The sequence below is a fragment of the Podarcis vaucheri genome (genome assembly GCF_965113315.1).
Source record: "Podarcis vaucheri genome assembly, chromosome: 1".
Taxonomy (NCBI): Eukaryota; Metazoa; Chordata; class Lepidosauria; order Squamata; family Lacertidae; genus Podarcis; species Podarcis vaucheri.
The window spans coordinates 24,491,777-24,513,412 of NC_138759.1; the positions used below are offsets into that span (position 1 = coordinate 24,491,777).

The 21,636-nt window shown below is 42.8% G+C and overlaps 1 protein-coding gene across 3 annotated transcripts in view; it reads left to right on the forward strand.

Annotated features, from left to right (window-relative positions):
* TTC7B (tetratricopeptide repeat domain 7B) overlaps window positions 1–21,376 on the forward strand; it is a 106,616-nt gene extending 85,240 nt beyond the window's left edge. For all 3 annotated transcript variants that reach the window (XM_082232652.1, XM_082232653.1, XM_082232654.1), the window contains 2 exons: window positions 2,760–2,962; window positions 20,306–21,376. In XM_082232652.1, coding sequence (XP_082088778.1) covers window positions 2,760–2,962; window positions 20,306–20,527 — 425 coding nt within the window. In that variant the 3' untranslated portion in view covers window positions 20,528–21,376. The remainder of the gene's footprint in view (window positions 1–2,759; window positions 2,963–20,305) is intronic.
* The last annotated feature ends 260 nt before the right edge of the window (window positions 21,377–21,636 follow it).

Below are 21,636 nucleotides of genomic sequence, written 5' to 3' on the forward strand. Positions count from 1 at the left end.
GCCTCAGAAAGCCTTGAGGCTTATTTCATGCCTGAGACAGTGGCCTTTAAACAGATGAAGTACTTTGGTTGGTTGACATGTTTCAAATGGTGCTCAAGGTGGCCAAAAGCAATGAAATGCAAATAAAATAAAGCACAATAAAATGCAAAGAGAAAACATTAAACAAGGAAGATAAAATACACCAGTCAAAGGCTGCCGGAATAATTCTCTTCCACACCTTGATGAGAAGGGGCTCCAACTTTAATGCCAGAACCCCACTGTTTGCATTGTATGCAGCGCCACCTTGGATGGTCTCATAATATTTGGGGTTGGTGGGCAGGTGGGAGAGAAAGAAAGTAAGAGGTGGTTTGTCATCAGAAGGATAGGCCTGACAAGTACAGTGTGGTGTTGTGTTGCTTTGTCGTAAGGCACTGTTACTGTTGTAAGGCACTGTCTCCACCCCCATTGTTCTACCCGGACACTGAGGTCCAGCACCGAGGGCCTTCTGGCGGTTCCCTCACTGCAAGAAGCCAAGTTACAGGGAACCAGGCAGAGGGCCTTCTCGGTAGTGGCGCCTTCCCTATGGAACACCCTCCCACCAGATGTCAAAGAGAATAACAACTACCAGGCTTTTAGAAGACATCTGAAGGCAGCTCTGTTTCGGGAAGCTTTTAATGTTTGATGTATTATAGTATTTTAATATTCTTTTGGAAGCCGCCCAGAGTGGCTGGGGAAGAAATAATAAATTATTATTATTATTATTATTACTACTACTACTACTACTACTACTACTACAGTGGAAGGGACGGTAAGTAAATGTCCCTGTGGTACATCATGAATGGCCCTTGGGATCCTGGCTGTCACTTTTTCACTTATTTCTATCATGCTGATGATAGTAAATAGCACTTATTTAAAAACCTTTGTATGGGAGCAGTTTTTTATATATCAACCACATTATTTTACAGTGATGGGTAGGGGGAAACACAATTGTGTGTGTGTGTGTGCATGTAGATGTTGTTTGGTTATTAAAGTACAAGTGAGCAGGAAAGGGGAGCTATATAGGGAATTTATAAATCAGCATCTTTACTGCTTCTGTGAAAACTGAGGTAGTTCACAGCAGTATGAATGATATCAAGCAAAATTTGAGAGAGGGAGAGAAAATGCCTGAAAGTGTCAGTGGAAACAAATGGCATGCAGTCCCTCATCATTAATAACTCATTGGGAGACAGACTTGAGTGCCCGTCTGAGCCTAATCATAAGGCATTTTGCTCTGTAGCCTGGGCTGCAATTTACTTAAACATTGGCTTTAAAATTATCAAATGCTTTCATGAGGTCCTTGATGTTTTTATGCAATTATTGGAAGGGCTTCATCAAACTTTTCAGATTTTCCTTTATTCTTCCTCTGCTGGTACCCAGCAGATCGAAGTGCTAATATATGCCTTCACACCTTTGGTTAAAATAATCTTTACTTACTGGGCTGGGATCCAGACAGCTACTTTAAGAATCCCCAAAGGCTTGCATGTGCTCCTCAGATTCCCCACCCCCGCCTTTGAACACTTCCCCATCCCATATTGCTAACAGTTTATGAAACTGTCCTTCAGTTTCAAAAGCGGTTGCTATCATAGAGAGAGGGGTTGCTCTCTTAGAAATAAAAGTCCAACTTCCCCCTGAGTATTTAGAACTAGTTGCCTGATTCTTTGCCCCAACCTGGAGCTGATATAGGGTTTTTTTTTGGGGGGGGGTCACATTGTGTGACTGGACTTTGTGCAGTACACATGACAGTTTAGTTGAATCCCACTCATTGTGTTTTTAAAGGGTCTCAAAGTTCATGCATGTTGTCTGAATTCTCCTGTTCCAGGGCCATGTTGTTGTTGTTGTTTTTTTAAAAAAGTTCAAGGCTCATAATAATAACATAATAATAGTTTATTATTTATACCCCGCCCATCTGGCTGGGTTTCCCCAGTCACTGTGGGTGGCTCCCAACAGAATATTAAAAACACGATAAAACATCAAACATTAAAAACCTCCCTCAACAGGGTTGCCTTCAGATGTCTTCTAAAAGTCAGGTAGTTGTTTTATTTCCTTGACATATGGTGGGAGGGTGTTCCACAGGGCAGGCGCCACTACCGATAAGCCCCTCTGCCTGGTTCCCTGTAACCTCGCAGTGAGGGATTCGGCAGAAGGCCCTTGGAGCTAGACCTAAGTGTCCAGGCTGAATGATGGGGGTGGGGACACTCATAGAGATAGAAATAGCATGGATAGAGATGGGAGAGGTTTGAAGGTTGTTTTCTTTCATATGGAAACAACCCAGTACTATTTTTCTAGAAAAAGAGGTGCTGGAACTCACCATGAACGCCTCCCTTGTTCTCTTCTAATGGCAACGGTGCCCACCTGAGAGGTGCCAGAACTGATTTCTGGCGAGTTCCAGCTGAGAAAAAGCCCTGAAACAACCCATGCAACCTCATTATTGTCCCACATCAGAGCTAAGCCCATATTTCCCTTTGTACCCTTGGATTCACAAAAGCTGGCGCCTCAAGAGAATTAATGAAGATTGGAATATATATAATTGAGAGAGAAAATATTTGCTTGAGGTAGTTTCCTTGGGGAACTTAGCCATAAAACAATCAATGGAGAGTATATTAGAAGAAGAGTTTGGATTTGATATCCCGCTTTATCACTACCCGAAGGAGCCTCAAAGCAGCTAACATTCTCCTTTCCCTTCCTCCCCTGTTAATTAGGGAGGACCATTCATTCGTCTCTCTCCTTCCTCCTCCTTACAGCTGAAGTATACATAGGAATTGGAAAGCCTGCAGAAGCCACAGCATGTACTCAGGAAGCTGCTAACCTCTTTCCAATGTCTCACAACGTTCTGTACATGAGAGGTCAAGTGGCAGAACTTCGGGGAAATATTGATGAAGCCAAACGCTGGTATGAAGAGGCCTTATCCATCAGCCCAACGCATGTCAAAAGTATGCAGAGATTGGTAAGTCCTGTTTGTACCACAGAATGCATGTGAAGCACTTGAACACTGGAAAAGACTTTGCATATGTCAAGTGCTCTGTGATTAATATTATTATTGCGTCCCAATTATACAAACAGTTGGATAATTAGGAATTTGTTGAGCAGTCTACAATGATGTTTCGTAAATTCAGTTAATGTGGAGCCTTAGGGCATTGGTTTCAAAACTGTTTTGAGGCTATCTGCGGTGGAAGAAGAGAAAGAGAGGACAGAACCACATTGGTAAAAATAATAAACAAGGAACAAACCACTTCCAGTGCTGCTCCTTGGCAGCCCCCCACCCATGCACCTCACAGTTGCAGCACCAGCCACATTTAGGTAGTAAAGGGGGGAATTCTCTTGGGGTTGCTAGTTTGACTCATACAACTTGCAGTTGTCAATGGTGACCTTTTGCCCAGAGGGGCCTTTCCCAGGGTCAGCCAGGGCACCCAGGAGAGGCGAGGTGAGACAGCCAGGAGGGGTGGGCGTCCCCCTTTCAATCACCTGGTGTCAAGTGATCCATTTTTGCTCCGTGCTTAGAAAACCCAACAGGAACACAGCTCTCTGCAACCATCAAAGAGCCCCATGCAACACTAAGCGCAGGGTTCTGCAGGTGACACCTATCAGCTGGTCAGCAAACTCCACAAGCCACATTTGGGCCAGCCATGTGCCGTATCTGCCCAAAAGCTCATGTCCTTTATGCTGCCAGATTTTGGGCAGGTGGGTGCAGGCCCATGCAGTGCTTGTGTGAGGCCCAGGCAGGAGTCTTGTTAGAATGAAGTTATAAACTCAAACAAAAAAAGCAGCAAGTCCCAGGTGCCCCTGTCAGCTTAGCCCTCTGAGACCCGGGCAGATGTACCCGGCTGTTCCCTGCTCTGCGTGGGCCTAGGTGGGTGTGGCTTGACTAAGCCCAAACCATCATGCCTGCCTTGGTGAGCCTAATTAGGCTGTGGGCTGTAGGTTCTGCACCGATGTTAGCGTAGCTTTGATTGTTCTCCCAGATTGCAGTACAACACTGGACCTGCTGACATGCTCATTTTGATTTTGTTCACAGTATGAATTACTTATAAGGCATTTAACTGCTGCATAAGGCATTTCGCTGCATCTGATTTTCGTACAACTTAATATTTTTACCTCTTTCCTATTCATGTCTTCTGCTTCATGTGGATGGAAATTAGTATTGATTTCAAATTTCTTTTTCAGTTCTTCAAGTGGTTGCAGGTTTTGTAATAAGTTTTCTTTCTAAATGCTGTGTGTGTGTTCACATTTATTAACAGAGGAAGGGGAGGCTGAAATATTGGGGCACAACAGTGAAATTCCCTTGGTTTTCCTCTACATTTTCTCACTAATAAATGTGATACCTGATATAGTTTCAAACATGTGGATGGTGCCAAAAATCACACAACCTCCCGATATATAATATACAATTCAAGACAAAGATATAAGACACCCAATTCAAATACGTTTCCAATGATACGGGAATATCCTACAATACAGATCTTTTGGAAGACTGTCTTATTAAAAAGGGGGGAGGGCAGGACTTTTGATATTATCTTCCAAGGGATCTAGTAGTAATTTTGTTTGGATATCTTAGAGGTATAATGTTGGAAGAAGACCTGGAAACGGTAGTTTGTTTAATGATGGCAGCTAGAATGCTAGCCTTTCAAAACGGGGGGGGGGGGACCCCAACCGCTTGTGATATAAAGAAATAAATGTAATAACTTAGGAGAAGGCACCCCAGGATGGCAAGGTATTCATTCTCTCTCTGCCTCATTCCACAACAACACAGTCCAAATCTATTGGAGGGTGTGTGTGTCTTGTTTTATTTGTCTTATTTATTAAAACCAGCCATGATGGGCTAAAAAATGCAGTGTCTAGTTTGATGTTAGTAAATTGCTCATAGTGGTACAGAAGTTATAGGTGCAAGTTTGGGAATCTCCTTTCGGCCAGCAGGAATGGTATCTTTGATCTATTCCATTAGAATTGTATTGCAGAGTAGCCTTTTCAGCGTAGCTTTGCTGTGCAAAAAACCCCCCAAAAAACAAAACCCCACTGTCCCATTTTAACATAGCTGTTCAAAGTACCTCTGCTGCAAATAGATCTCAGTGGAAAAGTTATAATCCCTTCCTTGTACCCAACGTTTTTATTCAAAAGTAGGAGCTTGTTTCTGCCTAGGCCCCTATAAATTATTCAGAGAGGCTTTTCCTCCCTGCATCCCGAAAAAGAGCACATAAGGCAAAACACCAGAATGGAACACAGAACAGGGGACGGTTTCTTTTTCTTTTCTTTTTTGGTTCTCCGGCTGTTCGAGATAATTAAGCACATTGGCAAGTGCTAAAAGGTACCTTGTAAAGCGCGTGGGCGGTGGACAGAAAGCAGCACACTTATGTTAAAATAAAAGCCATACATTAAAATCCCCTGCCTTGCCCACTTGAATTCAGCTTGAAAGAAGCAGTTTCTATTATATTTCCCGTAAAGACTCCTCTGAACGCCATGGAGACTCTTGTCCTCAGCTGATAGAAAATGGGCTGGGATAACTTCCCTTAATTCTGGGGAGAAGCCTCCTTCCCCCCCTTTCCATAACAAACGTTACACAAATTTTTAAGATTTAGACAAGCGTGTGGCCCTCTTCCCCATCCTCCCCGTGCCCTCTTGCCTGTCTTTCCCTTTATGTTTTTCCCCTTTACATTTTGGGCCCCTCCAATTATAGCAGGATGGGTCTATGCTGCCCCGAAAACTTACATGTTTTCAGTGTCAAGTGTTTACTTAATATATGCAAGCGAGCAGTCACAGTTTGCGTTTGCTAAGGGCTAGTGTCTGTAAAATGGGAATAACAAGTCTTTATAGTATAAACAGAATGAGTAAGAGATCAGTGGCATAAGGTTTACGTACACACTTCCCAAAATTTTGAAGAGAGGATTTTTTGACTGTGTTTCCAGCTTCCTATAGCAAAGTTTTCTTTGGGTGGATGCTGGTTTTATTTGTGTCTCTGCTAGGACTTTTGTGATAATTCACTTTTATTGGTAATTTTGTACTGCTTTTATGGTGGATTATATTTTATTGTATATATTGCTGTACGCTGCCTTGTAGTGTGAACCGGCATTTACTTAAGTCTGAACAAACTCACCCAGTTCTGCTCCGTTATTATGCTAACTTGAGTTAGATTCTGCTCCAAGAGCCCATTTCTCCAGAAGAAAAACATTTAATTACAGTGTATTTTTTTATGTTGCCATTCCTTGGTGCTCCAGGTGAGCATCTATGCATACATAGTGAGCCCGCCTTTCCCGAAATTGGCTCAGGGGGTCAGGAGGAACCCGGAACAGCATAGAGGAGCAAGAGAGTGACCAGTGGTCAGAATATCTTGTTTGATATTCTTCTTTCTGTTGGCAGAGCGTATAATTCCATTAAGTATTTATTTTTTTAAAAAATCTACTGGAAAATGTTACTGAAACAAAGTTTCCGCCTTGTAATACAACAGTTTTTATAGTGGTCCTTTGAAGATGAAATGTCAGGTGGCAGGTTCATGTGAGCTTTCCATTTTATTGTCTCCTTTGTGTGTTAGCGTTGGAAAAGATGCTCTTTTCCATTGCTTATCAGTTAAACAGAAGCACTTTTGTGATTTGGAAAATATAAATTAATGGCAGTGCTCAAGCTAGAGCAAGTTGTGGCAATGACTTCATGCTCGTGTATCTAATTGCATTGAACTACAGTGGTGCCCCGCAAGACGAATGCCTCGCAAGACGGAAAACCCGCTAGACGAAAGGGTTTTCCGTTTTTGAGCTGCTTCGCAAGACGATTTTCCCTATGGGCTTGCTTTGCAAGACGAAAACGTCTTGCAAGTGTTCCGATTTTTTTCTGCCCCCCCCCTTTTTCTAAGCCGCTAATAGCCTTTTAGCCGCTAATCCGCTAAGCCTTTAATAGCCGCTAAGCCTTTAATAGCCGCTAAACTGCTAATAGCGCTAAGCCGCTAATAGGGTTGCTTCGCAAGACGAAAAAACCGCTAGACGAAGAGACTCGTGGAATGGATTAATTTCGTCTTGCGAGGCACCACTGTAAGTAGATCATTTCTAGCCAAACTTAGGATGTCATTGCGATTCACTCCTCTTGTATCTGGTTAAAGTGCTAGTGTTGAACTTCACTGACCTAACAAGGTGCATTCTTCAATAGAGTTATATGTTGTTGTTGATTAGTCATTTAGTCGTGTCCGACTCTTCGTGACTTCATGGACCAAAGCACGTCAGGCACTTCTGTCTTCCACAGCCTCCCGCAGTTTGGTCAAACTCATGCTGGTAGCTTCAAGAACACTATCCGACCATCTCGTCCTCTGTCATCCCCTTCTCCTTGTGCCCTCCATCTTTCCCAACATCAGGGTTTTTTCCAGGGAGTCTTCTCTTCTCATGAGGTGGCCAAAGTATTGGAGCCTCAGCTTCACGATCTGTCCTTCCAGTGAGCACTCAGGGCTGATTTCCTTAAGAATTGATAGGTTTGTTCTTCTTGCAGACCATGGGACTCTCAAGAGTCTCATCCAGCACCATAATTCAAAAGAGTTATATAGCATGTTTTATTTAATGTTTTGTCAAATTGTGCATATCATAGAACAGTGTTCTGTCATGAGGGTCAAGCCAAGCTCATAATTTAAAATAATAATGATGTACAAGGTGTAGCGCCCCCCCCCCCGATTTACTAGGACAAATGACACATGATACTAAAAGTGTCCTTAGTAACTACTTCAGACTTTTTCCCAAGACTCATAGCCAGACTCATGGAGATCACAGCTTGGGAATAAACACTTAAATTCTCCGTGCACACTGCTGTCCTGGTGAAACTGCTATTAAATTGCTTTAAAGACTTCATGTAGCTATTAATAACACATTTAGCCTGACATATAGTTTTGCCTTAAAAGAATGGGCAGAGAATTCTTGAGGATGCAAGAAACCTAGCCTATTTCACAGAATTCAAGGAGATGCTGAATGTCTGCAATTCAGCCCACTGGTGCGGCAACATACTAATTTTGTATCAGCTTGCCAATTTTTTTTTATAATGTATTGGTATCAATATTTGCCTAGTATATAGGCCAATTTAACTGCGGTTCCATGATTTCTGAACCAGACATAATTATGTATAGAAACTTAAATGATCCAACTAAGAATTTTAGTAAATCAACTGATTAATCAGCTAGCCAATTAAATCATGACTAATGCTCAGTAGCAGTGCTGTTTCCTGAATATTAACTGATGGTAACTTCATTTTGACTAAGTATAGCATGTGTTGTTGGTTTTAGAAGAACGTGCATCTTTAAAAAAATAAAAATGTAAGGAAGCTTGATAATGTGTTTATAGTGTCTGCTCAGTTAGATAATGCACTGTATTACCTTTTAATTTGGTGAGTGGCTCTCCTATTCAAGGCTTCTTAAAGCAATTTAATGTTATAATATTAATTAAGAACTGATTATCAGTTTTGCTGCAAAATTGGCCATGAAGATGTGAGGTTGAATGAGAATAGATTATATTCCGTTACCCCCCATGATCCTTAAGGACTGGGTGAGCTGCAGGCAATTCAATGAAAGTAGTAATTTTCTTTGCTGCTTGCCTATATCTTTTCTCTCTCTCTGATCTTTGTCACTGTTTAGTTCTACAGTTGTAATATTTGCATAGCCTTGTGAGATGCTATACTTAAATCCAGCATGCTGTTTTCCTTGCACTGAGCCGCTACACCAGAATGCAGCAGAATAGTTATCGTGTTTACTCACTTTGTCGAATGTTAAGGCCTTTATCTGGACACTTGGTCCTGTTTAAATAAAAGGAGTGGGGAGAAGAAACAGGGCCTTTTCAGTGGTGGCTCCTCTTGGTTAAACCTGGTGAATGTCAGAAGGTTCCCAAAGACCTTCCTCTCTAGGAGTGCCCCTTGGGTGAGTGATTCTGGCTCTTTGCTTCACATTAGTTTTAGATTTTTAGTGCTTAGCGATTATCAATTAAGCCAGGGGTGTCAAACTCAAATTCATTGGGGGGCTGCATCAGCAGTTTGGTCACCCTCAAAGGGCCAGTTGTATCTGTAGGACTATGTAAAGTGGAGGTTTCCTGTGTAGAACTGCCAGTGCCTCTAGAGGGCAGACGTTCTCTGGCTTGTAGGCTGCTGCGCATGCGGTGAAGAGGCGGCTTTCTTGTGTAAAAAAAAAAAAACGAGAATAAAAGGTGGCGGCTGGTGGCGGCTACACGGGCCACATGACGAGGTCTGGCAGGCCGGATTCGGCCCGCGGGCCTTGTGTTTGACACCTGTGAATTAAGCTGTCTAAAAGAAAAACTTGGCCAATAAATAATTCTGTGTGTAATAATGAACTTGTTCTCCAAGTGTGGATCCTTGTGTGGCCAAACTGGCAGGTATCAGCACATCCTGGGAAGCCCTAGCATTTTGAAGTATGAAAAATCTTCAGACCAAAATAAACCAGTAAGGATTGAGCGTACTCAATGGCCACAGGACGCAGAGTGTCTAGGGGTGGAAAACCAGGAGGGGAGATTTCGGTGGAGCATTCTAGGAGACAGGATGGCTGCCTGGAAGGAACACTGAACAGGAGCTCTGCACACTGCAATATTTTGACTTCGGTCTTCCATGATCTGCTTCCACCTCTCCACCTGCTTTTTTCCTGTGTTGAGCAAGAAGGTCTGAAGAGGGGTTCTGAGTGCGTTTGGCTGGATCCCCATGCCCTATCTTCTGCTTACCCATAGTTTGTAAAGGTAAAGGGACCCCTGGCCATTAGGTCCAGTCGTGATCGACTCTGGGGTTGCGGCGCTCATCTCGCTTTATTGGCCAAGGGAGCGGGAGTACAGCTTCTGGGTCATGTGGCCAGAGAGGGGACGGAAACGCCATTTACCTTCCCGCTGGAGCGGTACCTATTTATCTACTTGCACTTTAATGTGCTTTTGAACTGCTAGGTTGGCAGGAGCTGGGACTGAACAATGGGAGCTCACCCTGTCGCAGGGATTCGAACCGTCGACCTTCTGATCGGCAAGTCCTAGGCTTTGTGGTTTAACCCACAGCGCCACCCGCGTCCCGAGCACCCATAGTTTATATTGTGGCATTATTTCAAAAAGCAAGGCTTTTAGGGAAGCATCCGGATCATACATATTGAGACCCTGACATTGTCTTTGAGAATATAGCTCTGCGTCATTGTTCGGGGCTTTTGCTTAGGAAAATTGGACAGAGAAGTTACGCTGACAAAGATTTGGCATGCTAAAAGGAAGCTTCCATGCCCCAAAGCCACATTTCCTCGCATATAGCATTTGACCTGGAAGAAAGGGTCTTTTATAGCACTTAATGGTCAGGTTTTAAAAGGGGAGCAAAGCAGACCATTAGCAAACCACCAACCTTGAAAGAGCACAGAGACAAAAGGCCCTGTTAGCATTACAAGGGAGCTAAAAGCTTAAGCATCATGCAGTCCTCTTTGGGAGATGCTAGAAAGCACCATGCACAGGAAGCCCAGGAGCTGTGCACACATTTCTTTACACTTTCGCTTTGGATAAAAATGTGTTTTACATGTAACTAGTTAATAATGGAGTAAGAACCCCAAGTATATATTCTTTACCCAAGGCTTGACTTTTCAAGGGAGTCGCTTTTGCTTCTCCTCCTGCCATCTGAGGTGAGGCAAGTGGTAAGAGGGGAGAAGGCTGCTGGCCTTGATGGCCGTCAACGGTTTCCGCTGTCTGTGGCGGTGTGCCCCTGAATACCCATCGCCATGGGTGGAGCCAGGATTTTTGTTGGGGGGAGCAGGTCTTTTGTTGAGGAAGCAGAACCTCAAGTTTGCTATGTATTTTTATTGGTTTTTTATTGATGGGGGGGGCAGCTGCCCCTCCTTGGCTATGCCCATGCCCATTGCTAAAGATCGCAAGTAGAGAAAGCTCTGTGGCAGTCAGGTCCTGTTTGCAAGCTTCCCAAACGCATCTGATTGGTCACTGTGAGAACAGAATGCTGGACTAGAAGTTCCCTTCTTATTTCTTACAGTCTTTGTGGTTGTGGCATCTAGTTTGTGGAGCTCTCTCTTGAGGAGTCTCTCACCCAGAGAAGAAAGGAATAGAAGAGGGAAGAAAGGAATAGAAGAGGGAGGGAAGGAAGGAAGGAAGGAAGGAAGGAAGGAAGGAAGGAAGGAAGGAACTTCCAACTTCCACCTGTCAGTTACATACAAAAAAATTATTCAAAATATTCTCTCTAGGCTAACATCCAGCTGTTCTACCTTCTGATAGTAATAGTAGTAGTAGTAGTAATTACCGTATTTTTCGCCCCATAGGGCGCACCGGCCCATAGGGCACACCTAGGGGTTTTTTTTGGGGGGGGGAATAAAGACTTCGCGCCAGGCTCCCGCGGCTTGTGGAGAGCTGCTCGAAGCCTGGAGAGCAAGAGGGGTCGGTGCAAAAGCCTGCATTCGCCCCATAGGACGCACACACATTTCCACTTCATTTTTGGAGGGGGAAAAGTGCGTCCTATAGGGCGAAAAATACGGTATTATAATTTATACCCCACCCGTCTGGCTGGGTTTCCCCAGTCACTCTGGGCAGCTCCCAACAGAATATTAAAAACACAATGAAACATCAAACATTAGAAACTTCCCTAAACAAGGCTTCAGATGTCTTCTGAAACAATACTTCCCCATACTTCAGACCTAAACATCTCAAATTCATTCATTTTCCTTTCCCAGGCTGTGACTTCTCCCATTGGGTCATCTTGGAATTTGGAGTACCAACTTTCATTTTTTTAAAAGTAATATTTTAGGTTTTGTGGTTGTGAAAGCATGATGACCTTGATGCTGAACCATAGCACAAACTAATACTTTGAAATATTAACTTTTTGAAAGCATCATTCAGCTTGGCTTCTTCTTTTTAAGCAGTAGAAGAAGAAATAGGGGAAGTACCGGTCAGTTGAGCTGACAGTTGGTGCCTATGCGTTGCTTTAGTTAGTGCGAATCATGTGTATATCATCTTGACACAAAATTAAAAATGCATGGAAAAGAGAGAAAGTGCCTCCTCACATCACTCACATTTATGTGTAACTCATTTCTTGGAAATCTTTGCAGTTATTTAGCTGCTGTACAAAGAATCTTAGCAGTGAAAATCTTGGCAAAATGTCTGCTCAGAATGGCAGAAAGCACAATTATTGGAAGGGAGGGGAAGTTTTGATGCAGGTGGGTAGCATGTGAGGGATATAGATCCATTATTTCTATGTGCCCACTAAGTTCTCTGGGGTGACCCTGGGCCAGTGGCGTAGCGTGGGTTGTCAGCACCCGGGGCAAGGCAAGTAATTTGTGCCCCCTAACCCTAATCCCCAGATGTTGCGCCCGGTGCGGCCGGCCCCCCCCCTGCACCCCCCACGCTACGCCACTGCCCTGGGCAAAGTTGCTCAGCCTAGTTCACCTGAGAGTGCTTGTGATGCTCTTTGTACACTGAAGTTGGATAGAGGATAACAATAGCAAGGTAGATTGTGTGTGGCTTCTGAATGGCCTCTATAATTCAATGCATTTTCATTATTGAAACCAGAAAAGTACTTGTAGAAGGATGATAATGTTAATAATGTTAATAATGTTAATAATGTTAATAATAATAATAATAATAATAATAATAATAATAATTTATAATCCGCCCATCTGACTGGGTTTCCCCAGCCACTGTGGGTGGGTTCCAACAAAATATTAAAATACAATAGTCCTTAGATATTAAAAGCTTCCCTAAACAGAATAGTCCTTAGATATTAAAAGCTTCCCTAAACAAAATATTAAAATACAATAGTCCTTAGATATTAAAAGCTTCCCTAAACTGCCTTCAGATGTCTTCTAAAAGTCTGACATCTGGTGGGAGAGTGTTCCACAGGGCGGGCGCCACTACTGAGAAGGCCCTCCGCCTGGCTCCCTGTAACTTCTCTTCTCGCAATGAGGGAACCACCAGAAGGCCCTCGGAGCTGGACCTCAGTGTCTGGGCAGAACAATGTTAGACGATGAGCAATTAAATAGTCCCGAGATGGTATGTGTGATGTTGTTGGGGCCAGTAATGGTGTTGTCCGGGTGTGTGTGGCAGCAAAGTTGGCATCTGGGTTTATTGCAGGCTCTGGTGCCAGTGTCTGTGTTAAGTCTGGTTGTAGTATTATTGTGGGTTAGGAGTTGTTTAAGATTGGGTGGCTGTCTGTAGGCAATGAAAGGTCTTCCTCCCAGAGCTTGAGAAAGAGAACTGTCATTGTCCAGGAGAGGTTGTAGATCTCTGATGATGCGTTGCACTGTTTTAACTTGGGAGCTGTATGTGATGACTAGAGGTGTTCTGTTATTTTCTTTTTTGGGTCTGTCTTGCAGCAAGTTCTCTCTGGGTATCAGTCTGGCTCTGTTGATCTGTTGTCTAACTTCATCTGCTGGGTATTTTAGTTCTGAGAAGGTTTGCTGTAGATCTCTTAGGTGAGAGTCTCTGTCTGTAGAATTGGAACAGATGCGGCTGTAACGTAGTGCCTGGCTATATACAATGGACTGTTTGGTATGTTTGGGATGAACTCCTACCCACTCAAACCTCTCTTGTACCTGCGATACATTGACGATATTTTTATCATCTGGACACATGGTCAACAGACCCTGGACACCTTTCACCAGAAATTTAATGATTTTCACCCCACAATCAACCTTACAATGAATCAATCTATGCAAGAAATACATTTTTTGGACACTACTATAAAAATACAGGCCAAACCTTACGCCAAAGAATAAACGGACATAAATCTGACATCAAGAATCACAAAACAGAGAAACCAGTAGGAGAACACTTCAATCTCCCAGGACATTCTATACAAGATCTCAAAGTAGCTGTTTTACTACAAAGGAATTTCAGAAATAGACTGGAAAGAGAAGCTGCTGAATTACAACTCATTACCAAACTTAAAACCATGGAAAGACCTGGGCTGAACATAAACATTGGATTCTTATCTCACTATACATAACTAAACCATTTCTCACCTTCTCACCCCTTGCCTTTTCCTGTAAGACCTATTACAGTCGTTAAGAGTCGTCAACAGGCTCTCTCAGCTATCTGCCTATCTCCCATTCCCACCACCCTTCTGAGTAACACCCCTCCCCACCTTCTCACTATATAGAAGGATCTGGCAACTTCTGTTTCAGTGTATCTGAAGAAGTGTGCATGCACACGAAAGCTCATACCAAGAACTAACTTAGTTGGTCTTTAAGGTGCTACTGGAAGGAATTTTTTTTATTTTGACTATGGCAGACCAACACGGCTACCTATCTACTACTGTATAATACCTGTAAAAGATACAAAACAACAACAGTTGATTTGTTTCAGTAGCCTAATTTGGAAATAGAAAAGAAAGGCTATTTCTGTTGTTAAACAGTTGGTAATCGGAAATCCTTGGTGCTCTACTGCAAGTTATCCAGAGATCTATCCTGCATAAACAAAGCTCAATCATCTTTTGTATGAGCCATGTATCATTGTATCAATATTATTTACTTTTCTCTTCCGCTGATTAAATGTTTAGATTCATATCAGATTGAAAATGCTTCTCTGTAATCATTTCTGCTTATACTGGGGAAGGATGACTTAAGTAACCAGTATTGTTGTACTAGAAAGCAAAACATCGTATCTCATTTTGTTTTGTTGCTTTTAATTAAAAACAGCTATTCAGTTGAATCTATACACCTATGAAATAAATGGCTTCGTAAAATACACAGCAGGGCCAGCAGGAGGTGAGAAAATAAGCTTAGAAATGAGGGACAGAGAAGTTGTGCCAATGTAGAAATACAATTCTCCTACTCGACTCATCAGGGCCAACTCCATTTCCTGTATTCAGATTCCCCCCCCCCCCACTTTACCGCAGGTTCAAAACCATGAATGTTACTGTTTTCTTGGCAGCTCAGAATGAACTTTAATGGATTTAAGTGTTTCTGACTTGGCACATAACCCACTTGTGCAGATGTAACAAAGCACAAATTTCAAAAGAAAACAGATTTACTGCCAGTTACAGATAGGTAGCCGTGTTGGTCTGCCATAGTCAAAATAAAAAAATTCTACTGGAAGGAATTTTTTTAGATTTACTGCCATTCAACGTGAATTTATTCCATATATGTCAGATTCACACCACCCTTTATGAAAGCAACCAGTGGGGGTTTTTTCCGGGGGGGGGGGCGGGACGCAGGGGTACGCATACCCCTAAACATTTTGTGAATCTAAGTTTGGCCTCATTGAGGGGCAGTATTTTAATATGAGTAGGAAAATGAGAGTACCTCTAAAAAATTTTTTTAGAAAAAAGGACTGAAAGCAACACACTTCGTAGAGGGCCCTGTGTTGTGTTCATACAGAGAGATACAGGCACTTTGTCAGGCAGCCTTTTTACAGCACCAGCATTCTCATAAACTGCAGAAATGTTCATCCAAATGCACATAATTGTAGTATACAGTAGTAGTTGTTGTTGCTGCTGCTGCCACCATGTTCATTTTGTGCCAGCCATTAGTTACTGAGAAATAAATGAATAACTGTCCTGCTGAGGTGGGGTGATAAATGGAGCAATGATACAAAAAGCAGAAAAATTGACAATGATGTGCTTGAGCTTTGGAGTTGATCAAGAAAACCTATGTAAAAGCAAGATGTACTAAAAAAAAAGAGGCCAAGGGAAACTGTCTGTCTGGTAGTATTACTGACAAAGGTGTCCTGTCATTGTACAAACTCTGGCTTTTTGGTGCAGCTGGATTCCTGAAAAATCTAAGGTTTTTTTCCTGTTCCTTTTGCTGCGATCGAATTCCTAGCTCTGACTGTTGCAGAGATGCATTTTAAAACCGTGTGTGACTCAGGCCTCATGCAGCTGAGTTGTGTGGGTGGATGCAACTTGCATTTGAAGAGAAGTGTTATGATTTAAACAGAAATGGATATCTAAGGGCGGCAAGCAGTTGGTCTTGTGTTCTTTTGCCGTAGGAACCTGGAGGCAGTACTGCAGGCCAGTTACACATCTTGTTAAAATGGGCCACAGGACTTGGTTTTTCAACCTGCCCATGGTGCAAAGCCAAAAAGATGTAGAGTATTGTGCTACTTTGTGCATTCACAATTTTTAGGCCAATAAGATACATCACCTGAATCATGCTCAGCAGAAAAGCTTGCCTGACACTTGCTTTGGTGGTGTTTCGCTACCAAATGAAGGCCTTTTTATTTTCCCAGGCCTTTTAATCTATTTAAGATTTATTAAAAAAAAAATTCTCTGCAACTTGTCTTTCTTCTGTAGCATACTTTTACCATATTGTTATTTAATTTCAAGTTGTTTCCTTGTTGTAAGCCTCTGCTTTAGGACAGCCTGTGCAGACATACCTTGGAAGTCAAACAGAATCCATTCCGGAAGTCTATTCGACTTCAAAATGTTTAAAAATCGGAACACACACTTCCGGGTTTTCGATCGTTCAACTCCCAAGGTGTTCGGAAGCCGAGGTACGACTGTAAACCTTCCAAACAAATAAGTAAATAAATAGTTTGGCTTCCCCCCAGTGGCGTGCCCTGAAGCTGGGGGAGGAGCTAGCTGCCCATTGGCGGACATTCGGCATGCCACCCACCCACGACTCCCAAGTCACTGGAACTCCAAAGCTGTCAAAATGAAGGGAGAAGGGGGGATGCCGCTAGCAAAGCAGCATAGCTCCCCCCCTTACCCCGACGGCTCGGGGTAGGCTTGGGAGTCGCAGGCAGGTGGCGGGCTGAATCTCACCCCCCTCAGTGAGGACACCCGGGGCGGTCGTCCCCCCACCACCATCTCCCTTCTATGCCCCTGCTCCCCCCCCCACACCAACCTGGTGCTCTCCATATGTTTTTTTTCTCTACTGCTTCCCTCAGCTTCAGCAATGGTCAGGGACCGTGCAGAGTTGTAATATCTGACAACCTCTGGAGGGCTTGAGGCTGGGGAAGGCAAATGTTTTCTTTAAGCAGCATGAGCCTCCCTTTATCAGCATGGCATTTAAGGAATAAACAAAGATTTCTCAGCAAGAAAGAGAGTGATTTAGAATTCAGTAACAATAAAATAGAAGTATATTTTTATTTCACTCCAGCTCTTATTCATTTGATACGAGCTGTTACGGCTAGTATGAATTCAGGATGAGTTTTAACGCAGCAAGCATCCTCATGCCCAGTTAGACCAATGGTGCGCCTAAAACGGCACTGGTACATTCTTTACTTTAAATATATCTAGGTCCCTTTTAGTTTCTTTTGAAATTGATTTAATTAGTTTACTTGAAACCAGTGGAAACATCAGTGGATTGTCATGTTTAAAATACATATTTGCCATTCTGGAGTGCTGCAGCTTAAAACAAACCGTACACTCTTTCCATTTCAAATGTTCCTCATTACAAAGCTTTTCTTTCTTCTGCAAGGAGCTGCTTTCATCTTAAATTCTTCTAGAATTGCACTAACTTGTTTCATGCATTCATTTGTTGTTGTTTTGGAGCAAAATAAAGTTCAGCGTGTAGCAACAACCACGGCTGACCTTATGAAAACACTGTTGTCAAGCAGAAGAGCATTTTCCCCTTAGCAACAAGAGTTTTGCAGCAAGGGAAAGCAATTCAATACCTTAGCTCCAAGGTTTGTTTGAGGGCGACAGGGCGGGAGGGTAACAACAATGAGGATTGGACTTTTCACTATAGCACAGCTGCATTTATGTAGTATACCAGAGAGTTTGCATTGTACAATCAAATAGACAGGAACAGGCATGAAAAACAAACATAATAACATGGTCAAGACATACATTGCATACAAACAGTGTTCCACTGTCTACTTCAGTTCAATTCTTTTATTGTGAGGACTTGCAAACTTTACTTTTTAAAAATAAATAAATAATCCTTTTCTTTTTCCTTCAGAAGAGAAACAAGTAACTGTTTTGAAACCCTTCCATCTCTAAATGAATAATATATTCTGTTGATAGCCTTCTCCTGGCATATTTAGGATTTGGACCTGGGGGAGAGAGAGATGGTGCCTTATATTTATCAATAATCCACCAGTAAAAGAACTCAAAATAAATTATCTGGTGAAGTTTTGCCCAAAATATTAGATGTAGAATCTAGAACTATTTGAATAAGCTGTAATTTTGCCATTGACCAGAGGGATTCTTGAAGATCCTAGATAAAGTAGGATCACTAATACCCAATAATGTAAAAAATATATTGTGTTTCAATGTAGAATGGATATTATATTCCAATAGCCTTAACTGACACAAAAATATAGTTTGACTACCCGTTAATTTTTGTCAGTTTTTATTATTTGAATGCAAAGTTCATTTATTGTGAGTCAGGTGGAGAGGAAGGATTAGCAAGGAATGTTTGCATTGTAAAACCCTCTTGGGTTTGTTTGTTTTTTACTACATTCATATTTTCAAATCTGAATGCTGCTTTTAAGATTTTATCTCATTTGCCCAAAGCACTTGCCCGATTAGAATAAACAGATTAAATGTCACATGTGCCCTTTCTTCAAACGAAAGCACTAATAAATAGTTTCCTGGATCATTTCATGCTTCCTTTAGAGAAGCAGCCATGCTACTTCTGCTACCCTTTTAATCCGTTAGATAGACAATAAAATCCCTAAGAAGGAGGAGATGTCTGGATTCATTTATTTGCTGATATACTTTTAACCTTGTCCTCACAGTCAGTACAAAACCTGTACCTTTCTCTGTATGTGCAACTGATACAGCTGGAATACCCCTCCCCTTAATACTAATTTAGAAAACTAATATTCCAAGCAGAGTCACATCACAGAGTTGTTATAAAGGCATTGTTATTTTTAAAAATGCTAGTTATCCAGTATGGTTGAATTCTGAAGGATAAATAAAATCTAATGATGCTTTAGCTATAGTGGCTGACTGAAAAGAACTCTTTTTATTTAAAGGTATACTGTGTATAAACAGAGCTCACTAAAGTACATTCTGCTTATTAAGAACAATCAACAGAATGGGAAATGTCACCTCTATATACCTTAGAGCAGTGGTTTTCAACCAGTGTGCCGTGGCACCCTCGGATGTTGCGGGCGATGCTGGCCTCCGGCCTTCTTTCCTTCCCTCCCTCCTCTGATGCCCTCTCGCATCTCTGCCTCCCAAAGGCCTGCACAGCTGTTTGTTGCAGCGGCCCTGGCTACAAGCTCCCCAGGCGAATGGTGCCTCTGGGGCTGGCCAGGGGGTGCTGGTTGCCAGGAGCTGAGGCGGCCTCAGAGTAAGCAAGTAAGCAGGTGAGGGAGCTCAGCCAGCCAGTCTGCCAGCCCTTGCTGTTGGGAATGGACAGACAAGTCCCAGGACTCTGTGGGGCAGTGTGAGGGGGCAGCTCATAGACCAGGGGTGGTGGTAGCAGCTACCTGGAGGACTCCCAAGGAGAGGGGAGAAGAGGCTGAGGAAACGCTCCACACAGAAGGGTATTTTTCAAAGGGTGAGAGGCTGCCAGCTCTGCAGGCAAGGGGTGACACAACTGGGTTCCTGAGCCCCACAGGGGTGCTGCAGAAAGAATGTAGTTGGTCAAGGGAGCCATGGACTCAAAAAGGTTGAAAACGTTTGCCTTAGAGTGAATGTCCCGGGGGGAGGGGAGTGGTTCCATGTATGCATAGTGTATCGTGATCTTTACATACTCGTTTAATTTGTTTTCTATGTTTACAAAGCATAGTTTATAGCCACTTGCTGTTCTGTTTGTTTTCTCAAAAGGCTAGCTTCTACCTGCCAGAATTTGAAGTGGAAGGAGTCCTCAATTGACTAATAGGTGGATGATCTCATTATTCTAGGAGTTTAAAAAGCTTGCCCTTATTTGAGAATACCAAAGAGGAAACTTCCCATTGGGAAAAATAATCCTGTTTTATGGGGGCGTCCTTCCCTCTTCCAAAAAAAAAATTGGTTCCCTACCAATTGCTTGACATAGAGGTGGAATGCCTCCCTTCCACTGAATCTAATAATTGCACATTAATGTGTACAACTGAACTGTTTATTTGTGTGCTGATGAAGAATGCATACTGCTTGTCTTAACTGTAATGGAAAACTGCAAGAAGTGCTGTTGAATAGCTGCCTTTTCCTCCAGGATTGCACAGCCTACACTTGCCCTTTAGGAGTTCCTCTCAGCTAAATCACCGGAGGCTCAGCCTCTGCACACATCCATCTTCCGTTCATTTTCCGTTTTAGCATGTGCTCTTCCTCTTACAGAATCTGCCCAAATATTTTGGGATTTGGTAATGGCCCAGCCTTGTTGCCATGGTCTTCTCATTTGCCCTGACCGAAGAATGTGCTCTTCTCTTTTTTAAATTTGCAGTATTTCATTGCCGTTCCCTCAACCTCTTTCCCATGGCGCTCTTTTCTCTGCCCGCTGCAGGCTTTGATACTTCACCAGCTTGGAAGGTACAGCCTGGCCGAGAAGATCCTTAGGGACGCTGTCCAGGTGAACTCCACGGCTCACGAGGTTTGGAATGGCCTCGGGGTGGTTTTGCAAGCTCAGGGCAATGACGATGCGGCAACCGAGTGCTTCCTGACAGCGCTGGAGCTCGAGGCCAGCAGCCCCATTGTCCCTTTCACCATCATCCCTCGAGTCCTCTGAAAGGCTGTCCGGGTAAATGGATGAATCATCATGTGAGAATGTTGGGAAGCATGCTGCGTAAGCCTTCCTCCTGATTCGAAGGGCGGCTCTTCAGGCTGAGAGGTAACGCAACAAAACAGGCAATCTGCTCATTACCGTGGGGGATTCTGACTGCGGACGTGATACAGCATCTTATTGTTAATGCAGAGAAAGAACTTACCAGAAGTGTGGGGGAACCACACACACGCCACCACCCACGTATCACCTGCATCTTCGCCCCGTAGTAGTTTTAAAGCCTGACGCTATTGTTCAAATGGGTATTGTGCCATGTTTTATTAGGTGACATCTGAGTGTTATGTAAAACTTTAAATAGAATCAAACACCAACTGTAGAATAATAGATTCGAGTTAAAATTCAGTGGCAGAGCAGCCTATTTTTAACCAAGCCTGTCAAAGACCCGTTCTCTTCATGTCTTTCAACCTCTCTGGGCCCGGAATCAAAATGTGAAATTTGCTGTGCTCCATCTCTGCAGTAGTCCAGGCAGACAAATTAACCGAAAGGTTTATGTTTTTAGTTGTTTATAACTGTGATGTGTAGCTAATTGTTATTGCCTTTATTTAGAAGAGAGGTTGTGTACAAGAATATTTATATTTTACCAATGTATGCCTGTTTAAAAGAAGAAGAAGAAATGAAAAGAAAATATTAGTTATTTAAGTTTAACTTTTTTATGTGAATTCAGAGTTTATTTATCAATGGAAATATGTAAAAAGATGCTAAAGACGGAATATTTACCGACATTCCTTATGCATTATAAACCCACTTGGCTCAATGGGAAGATTATGTTAATAATAAAAATGATTTTTGGATGGATATAGTGCTTGTCCTTCGTTTTGAGAGCTGGATGAAAATAATCAGGCTGCCCCAAAATGGCAATCTGTACCATAACACAGCCACAGTAGAAGATACCTCCGTTTTACAAAAAGATGCTCAGAAGAACATCTACCATATTTTTCGCCCTATAGGACGCACTTTTTCCCCTCCAAAAATGAAGGGGAAATGTGTGTGCATCCTATGGGGCGAATGCAGGCTTTCGCTGAAGCCTGGAGAGTGAGAGGGGTCGGTGCGCACCG